We start from the raw sequence: 8,437 nt of genomic DNA on the forward strand, positions 1-8,437 counted from the left end.
TGGGAGGGAAAGTGGACCACGTTCGATGTGGACGCTGGGGTCAGCGTATGAAAACCAGCAGGGAAAAAGCTGGACCTGGAAGCATCTTCCCCAAGAACCAGAAAGTACGAGTTTGCACCGGGAGGAATATCCTGTTGCGAGAGGGACTTGCCGGACATCGACAAACGGTAAGAACATTGACGATCAACAATCAACCCAAACAAACCCCGACATTTGATTGACAGTCACACGGGGTCAGATTATTAAGGCAACGGGAGAAAAAACAGGGTTATGGTGAACGTTGGGCTGAGGACGAGGATGGAGGAGGAGCTGCTGCCAGGGGCTTCCTGTTTGAAAAGAAAAAAGTGTTGAGATTACATTCATAACAGAAAAAACAGAGATGTTAACGGTTGAGATTCGGAACGGGGACAAAGATAGAGGTTTTAGGTTGCGGCAGTCTGAAGCACAGCAGAAAGCCAAGGTGTATATTTTATTATGATATTATTGCTCTGCAGAAAAACTTTCCTGTGCTGTTGCAGATAAGGTTTTGCTCGCGCTACGCCGCCCAGAGCTGATCCCAAAGCAAACAGGCGCTCATGGTAACGCCAGCTCTGTTCACCTGCTCACTGGAGCAAAGCTCCGTTTGAACCCCCCCGAAGGACCCTGGGGGAGTGCTGAGCGGGCAGAAAGCTCCGCCGGCGCTCGACTCGTGTTTGTAGAAGGAGTTTGGGGTAAAACGAGATCTAATGAGGAAATCTTACATGGTTACAGCTCTGCCCGGGAGCAAAAAATGCTTAACAGAGGAAGAGGCTAAAGAAACTATGTAGCACATATATATAAATGTGTGTGTGTGTGTGTGTGTGTGTGTGTGTTTGTGTGTGTGTGTGTGTGTGTGTGTGTGTGTGTTTACTCAGGAGCGTATGATTTTAAAAATGGTTAAAAAAAAAATTCACTGGTCATACCTTGTGATATCCACTGGTCATACTACCTCGCAACCTATCACTGGCCATAGAACCTATTGACATCCACTGGTCATAGTACCTAGTAACCTACCACTGGTCTTTTTACCTACTGATATCCACTGGTCATAGTACCTAGAAACCTACCACTGGCCATAGTACCTATTGACATCCACTGGTCATAGTACCAAGAAACCTACCACTGGTTTTTGTACCTGCTGATATCCACTGGTCATAGTACCTAGAAACCTATCACTGGTCATAGTACCTACTGATATCCACTGGTGTACCTACTGATATCCGCTGGTCATAGTACCTACTGATATCCTCTGGTTATAGTACCAACAAATATCCACTGGTCATAGTACCTACTGATGGTGAGTCATAGTACCATGGTCATAGTCATAGTACCTAGTGACCTACAGTACCATGGGTAGGTCAGTGCCTGCGCATACAGAGAGGAGGCGCCACCACGTTCCTCCTTGGAGTTTCCAAATGCCAAGAGACTGTGTGCTTATCTGAAGTCCGGAGGGAATGAGGGAAGCACTCAGACAGCAAAAACATCCACATGGAGAGGTCAGCGCCTGAGCATACGGCCCTCTTTAGAATGCACCACCACAAACGGGAGCACATCAGGGCCAAGATGGCTGACAGCTTCTGTCCATGTCAGGACCAGGGGAAGGACGTTCTCGCCCATTCCCAACAGCCACAAACTCTCTCACCATACTTTCACTCCTGCTTAATCTCTCTCTTACTTCATTCCCCGTGGAGTTTTTCTCTGCTCGTTTGTCCAAGTCTCTCGAAAAAAAGGAGCTACGATTTCGCTTTATCGACCCCTCAGAGACTTTAAAATTGCCAAACCCTTGTTGAGAGTGGCAACGTTATTTGACGGAGTGGGTTTCGAGTTTCATAGAGGACGGAAAAAAAGGAAAGGAAGGCTGGAGGGAGAGACAGTCGATCATCCAGGCCGCCTGTCTGATGGCGCTTTAGGGTACATGTCCACTCACTAACCTGGGGTGTGTGTGAGTGTGTGTGTGTGTGTGTGTGTGTGTGTGTGTGTGTGTGTGTATGTGTGTGTGTGTATTGGAGAGTATTAGCATAAGGTTATGGTGCATATGGGTAAATAAATGATGCATGTTAATACATCAAAGTGAGTGTGTGAAGATGTATACAAATGCTATGTGTGTCTATAAGTGTGTATTTGTACATGTACCAGTGTGTGTGTGTGTGTGTGTGTGTGTAGGTGGTGTTTATTGGTCAGGGTGATTTATGCCGAGTACAGTAAGTCCTATCATTAGTTCACACACACTCACAGAAAGACACACACACACACACACAGACACACAACTGTTGCCGTTCAGAGCCTCCCTGTCCAACACGCCCATGCCTTGGGCCAACACACACACACACACACACACACACACACACACACACACACACACACACACACACACACACACACACACACACACACACACACACACACCCTGATTAATGGGCTGGACATTCCCTCTTCTCGGCCATAAACCCTCCACTGCATATTTTTGCCTTTGTCTGTTCCTCACAGAATGTGTGTGTGTGTGTATGTGTATGTGTGTGTGTGTGTGTGTGTAGGTGTGTGTGTGTATTATTCTGTGCACCCCAAAAATCTTTCAAAGTTGTGTTTTCAAGAAGGAATATATCTATGAGTGAGTGTCAATCTGTGTGTGTTAATGTTGGTATTAGTGTCTGTGTCTTTGTGTTGGTTACGCTAATGTGTGTGCTTGTGTGTGTGTGTGTGTGTGTGTGTGTGTGTGTGTGTCAGATGCGGGGGGTACACATTTTTGTACTGAGAAACAAATCGAATGACTCCGAGAGGGCTGAGAAGCGGCGGAGGACACATTTACTCCACCACCGCGCGCTCTGAATCCCAAACTTTTTGGGGCTTTGAGAAGGAGGCTCGGGACTACCGCTCAAGTCAATGGTCAACCATCACACCCTAAACACCCGTTCAGGGCGTGACAACCGTCCGTGCCTCTCACAGTTCTTTGGGTGCTCAGCCTCAAGAAAGGTGTGGAAGGCGGGTCTATAGCAATAAAAAACATCGAAATCTTCATTTTGAACGCAGGCAGACGGACACGTAGTACGTGTAAGAACGTTTGTGGAGGCGATGGAGTGACCACCCTTCCACCCTATTTGCATTTTTTCATTTTTCATTTGTCCTTTTTTGCACTCTGTCTCCATGCACATCTAAAAATGGCGGCGGCGAAAAAAAACCCCGCCTACAAAACGGAGCATTAACATGAGACCAGCGGGAAGGTGGCGTCAGGGAAGCGTCGAGCAAACGCGCGTAGGCGGATCCGGGCGGATCCGGCGCGGAGGAGGGGGTGGCGGGCGGCGGCGGAGCCAACAGCCGCGGAAGGACGGGACGGAGCGGAGGGAGGTTCCCGACGCGTCCGTGGTGGACAGGGGCGGCGCGACTCGGGAAAAGACAGGGCGCGCGCACACACACACACACACGCACACACACACACACGCCGCAGGAGCGCTGAGCACTGCAGATCGGGAGGACACACGTTCTATTGAACAGAAAGAGGAAACACCTCGAGCGCCGGGCAGCCGTCCAGAAAATAAGCGTGATCGTCTTTCAGCACTTAACAAGATCCTCTGTTCACCCCCTTCCCCTTAATCAGCCTTCAATCATCGCGGCCCCCGGCTCGACTATCACGCCACCCGACACACACCCTGAGAAACGTAGCGCCCACGCACTCACAGCGCGCACACACCCGCACACGGGTCGTCCCGAAGTAAGAGGTTTATTTGGACGGCAGCTCTGCGGTCCGTCTGACACTTCCCTCGCATGTGTCCAGCACCTGGCTCCGGCTTCACCTCTATTCATTCAGCACGCACCTCCACCATGTTTTCAAATTTCTCTCTCTCTCTCTCTCTCTCTCTCTCTCTCTCTCTCTCTCTCTCTCTCTCTCTCTCTCTCTCTCTCTCTCTCTCTCTCTCTCTCTCTCTCTCTCTCTCTCTCTCTCTCTCCTCTCCTCTCTCTCTCTCTCTCTCCCTCTCTCTCTCTCTCTCCAAACAGGGGGGCGGCCACGTTCGCCGCCAATGGGACGGGATGCGACCAGGAGGAGCATATCACGCTATTACTCTGGCCCGGCGTGTTATGACGGTTGCCTGCGAAAATATCACTCGAGTGAAGATTCAATGTGGCGACGTTGTCAAACTTCGAAGCTGAATTTAGATTCATCATTTCGGGAATTTTTGTTTTAAAATTTTTATTTATTAAAAACATTATAATTACAGCCGCCACTAACAATGAAAAACAGCAAAAAGAGGAGCATGTGCATTGAATGGCTGTTTCTTATTAAGTGCCTGCTTAATAAAGTATCAAATACGGGACTTTCTTTACAAAATGATCTTGCGGATTACCACTTTAAGCGGAAGAGCATCACTGGGTTGTCTATCTGGCGCTGACATCACTTCGGCCGTTAAATTTCGAGCCGAGCCGTCGAAAGCCCCCTGAGGCGAGCGCCGGGTTAGGAAGTGCCTTGATACAACTTTGTCCGAGCGTTTTAATTACAGCCTGGGCAGCGCGGCCATTAATCTTGATCAAAGTGCTCGTCCGGGGTCACCTGACGGAGGGAGGCGGAGGCGGAGGCGGGGGGGCTGAGGCCACGGCACCTGCAGCCGCGGCGGGGGCAGGAATGCCGCGTGTCGGAGAGAGCCGGCAAACAGATTGCAGTGTCAAATGTAGCACGCTGCTGCTGCTGCTGCTGCTCAGCCACGCCAGCCCCGCCCGGCCCTGGGGCGCCCGGCACCGCCAGGGAGGGCCAACACATGGCATTCTCACACATGCACGCACGCACGCACACACACACACACACACGCACACACACACACACACACACTGTGGATTGAATTGCGATCACTCATGGTATTCATTTCCCTAACTGGCGTTCATCTAAAATCGATTATTTTCTTATCATCTGTCCCTCTGTGTTTTCACGCAACATTGACAGTGATATTAAAAAACAATTTCAAAAGAAAATCAGAGATGATTTTTAGAAACCTCCTGAAGTGTAGCACATGCACGCACGCACGCACACACACACACACACACACACACACACACACACACACACACATCTCATCGCATGACGTCAAGGTAGCATAGACTCAGTACTGCAAACTGTATGTCACAGTACCAGAGCCACAATTGACATAGATTTGTTTTTAATTCAACCTGAAGGCAAATGAGAATGAATAATGGAGATAAGGCAGAGCGCGTCCCCGCCCGCCGCGCCCCCTCTCAGCGGCGAGGCGGGGACTTGCACCCCATTAAACCTGTCATCACGCTGTGTTTTGGGTCATGACGTGGTAATTGGACAAGCGCTGACTTTCTGATGAACACGCAGCGTGGCGACAGGAAAATGAGAACGGCCGTCACTCAGCGCTGCAGCCTGGATTGGGAACATAATTGGATTTAGATATTTAACCTGTACGCAAACTGTAAACAGGAACAGAATCAACTGATTATCATTTGTATGGGTCCCACAATTTTCGGGTAAGTGGGTGGCGCTTTTAGTAAATGATCACTTGCGGGGAAATTGCAGACCCCTGAAACCATATTGAAGCAACAACAGGGAAATAGTTAAATATAATAAATAAATATATTACAAATATTTTCAAGACATACCAGGGCACATAACAGGGCAATGTTGGGTTTTGAAAACCTCAAAACAAATAAAATTCATAATCTGTGATAACTAATTATCTGCGTGATGTGTAACACGCTGACGCGTCACGATCACAATAGAGTCGGATGTTCTCTGTTCTTCCATCAGGGCCGGTCGACTGGTGAAGGGAGGAAAGGGGAAAAGAAAATGAACCGTGACGGCAAAGCGGAGACGGGAGGAAAAGGGTCGACGGAGGCCTCCCGGCAATCCTCCGTCCCCTTCTCTCCAGCGGAAACCGGATCTCCTACAGCTCCACCGCTGAACCTGCCGTGTGCACCGCTCGGGACCTGTCGGTTGAAACGCGTCAAAAGACCACGGTTTCGCCCTCGGCACCAGGTGCCGCCGCTGCCGTGGAAAACCTGAAGGGCGTGGAGGTCAAACGTTAAAAAATAGAGCGGCGGAGGGTAAAATTTAAATATTGGGCGCTGCTCTGGGGAGTGGTGTTAGTAATAGATCGCTCACTAATTGTACCGGATTAGTCTGATTAATGGAGTCCCTGGATGTTCTTCGACACGGCAAGAACAACGGTCACGGTGCGGAGGGGAAAGGGGTTTAAAGGGGCAATCCGAAAGGGGGAACGGACCCCGTATGAGGACATAATAACAAAAAAAAAAAAAACAGAAAATGAGATTTAAAAAAAAGAGCCGTTCAGGATCCAGAGATGATCAGAGTTTCACTCCAAACAGAATCGCCCACTGCCAACGGGAAAAACGTCGGGATACATTCGTCCAAATATAGGCCTAAAATAGGGGTCATCAATTAGATGCCAGATCTCTGAGGGCCGAACCTCCAAGGAACCTAGCTTGACCAGGGGCCGGGGATCAGTTGGAGCGATAAGATATGGAAAAGAGTTTTTCTGTATGATGGCTCTTCTATGACCGTCCTGACTTCCAAGGCTTCGGAACGTCTGCACTTGGGGCGGTTTTGAACCGGCTTGGACAGTGCAACGTTACTAATACGCCATTCTTCCAGATCACGTAAGACGTCCATAGCACGCATTTAGAAAATAGGTCAAATCAATTGATATTGAAGAAAGGTTGCCAGCGTGCCGGGGCGTGGCTCGCGCACCGCCTAATGCGAGCCCCCCTCCAACCTACGTCATATAATGGGACGAGCGACTCGGTCATCACCAAGTTGGTGTGACGTCCATGTGCCCCACCTCCTTCACCCTGACTCACACTGAGACACTTAAAGCCAAGATGTGAAAACCAGTCAAAAAAAAAATAAAAAATCCGTTGTTGAGTTGGGTGATTCCAGTATTGCCCAAAAGAGTTCAATAGAGAGTGTGCCCTGGGTAACGCTGATCTGGCGGCCATTTCGCACCCAATGTTAAAAAATATCCCTGAAAAGACATCATTTTGGATGTCTTTAATGTTAGTGTACTCGTTCGCGATTTGGATTTGGAAGGTTTTTAACCGCTTGGTTTGTGTTGAGCAGCGTAAAACCACTGCCGCACTATGTGAGGAGAGCGGCCACTTGAACGAGAGTTAAGACCTGGATAAGCTCCGGATTTGGGAAACGTGGGGCTCTAGGGGGCTCCGCCGAAATGACGAGGGGTGGCACTGTGACAGGGAGGCCGATTCTGGCTTAGTTTTGGATGGTTTTCCACTTGTCCCTCGAACCACCCTCCCTGTAAGAAAACCGGCTTCGGGGAAATGACCACGCCCACTGCCGCATTTGGAAATGCGGTCGTTTGTGCCATTCGCTGAGCGGCGCCGACAGCGTCCATGGGAATCGCGGGAAGTTCGGAAAGGCGGCGGAGATCTTGCCGTTCCGAAGACACAAGCTCCGGGTTCAAAAAAACCGTGACCTTCATGGGAGCGGACCAGGTCGGCGCCGAAGGCTTTTTTAAAATGTATTATTATTATAAAAAAATATATAAAATTTAAAGGGGGAGGGTGGGGGGCGGGGGACGGACAAGTACCAAAATTAATAGAAACAAAGAGAGCAGGAGAAGAGGAGGGAGAGGAGAAGAGTCGGTGGAAGGGAAGGGAGGAGGAGGGAGGGGGGGGTACAAGCACAAGCGCCATGGCAACACATAGAAAGAGGAAGAAAAGAGTTACCCATAAGTAGCCGCCGTTTCACCCTCTTGTCCACATCAGCTACTGACGTGGCATTGAACTCAGAGCTCTCAATTGCAGCCTCATCTTTCTCTAAAACACAAGTGACAAGGGGACAAACAGTAAGCAGCAGGTTAATGAGAAGCCCAAATGACCAGACCTTCAGCCCCTTTTGGTGTTTGAGCGAAACAAAGGAAAAAAAAAAAGACCAAAAATAAATAAATAAATAAATAAAAAATAAAACAAAGCCAAGAAGCGAGAAGTAATGGAAAAGTGCCAAAAAAACAAATAAAAAAACAAAACCCTGTTAGAGTGTTAATCCCCCAAAACAAATGACAAGTTTCCCCAAAGCGAAATAAAAAAGAAAAACAACAAAACATAAAGGCAAATGAATGAAAGTGATCAGTAATGGGTTTTTAGCTTCCAAAACGCTAGACGCTAGATAGGGAGGAGGGGGAGCCTCGAGGGGAGACAACTGGAGGTGAGATAGAGGTTGAAAAAAATGTAATCAGATGGAATGAGCAGTTTGCGGGTGTGTGTGTGTGTGTGTGTGTGTGTGTGTGTGTGTGTGTGTGTGTGTGTGTGTGTGTGGCGGTTTATTTGCCGGGGTGGGGGGGTGTCTTTTTTTTTTTTTTTTGGAAGTGGACATTGCTGTTGTCGCTACGGAGTTTCTGTCTTCCATATCAAACAGCCGCACCTCGTCAGCCATGATTCC

At 48.9% G+C, this 8,437-nt stretch overlaps 2 protein-coding genes across 2 annotated transcripts in view; both read right to left on the bottom strand.

Moving 5' to 3' along the window:
- Positions 1-8,437, bottom strand: part of mpped1 (metallophosphoesterase domain containing 1) — a gene marked incomplete at its 3' end in the record, with an annotated part of 147,663 nt that overhangs the window by 100,366 nt on the left and 38,860 nt on the right. The window lies entirely within an intron of this gene.
- The window catches only part of scube1 (signal peptide, CUB domain, EGF-like 1), a gene marked incomplete at both ends in the record, with an annotated part of 51,429 nt that overhangs the window by 34,629 nt on the left and 8,363 nt on the right, over positions 1-8,437 (bottom strand). The window contains one exon of the mRNA XM_080022343.1: positions 7,726-7,815. Coding sequence (XP_079878469.1) covers positions 7,726-7,815 — 90 coding nt within the window. The remainder of the gene's footprint in view (positions 1-7,725; positions 7,816-8,437) is intronic.

The sequence above is a fragment of the Zeus faber genome, assembly GCF_960531495.2.
Source record: "Zeus faber genome assembly, chromosome: 21".
In the NCBI taxonomy this organism is placed as follows: domain Eukaryota; kingdom Metazoa; phylum Chordata; class Actinopteri; order Zeiformes; family Zeidae; genus Zeus; species Zeus faber.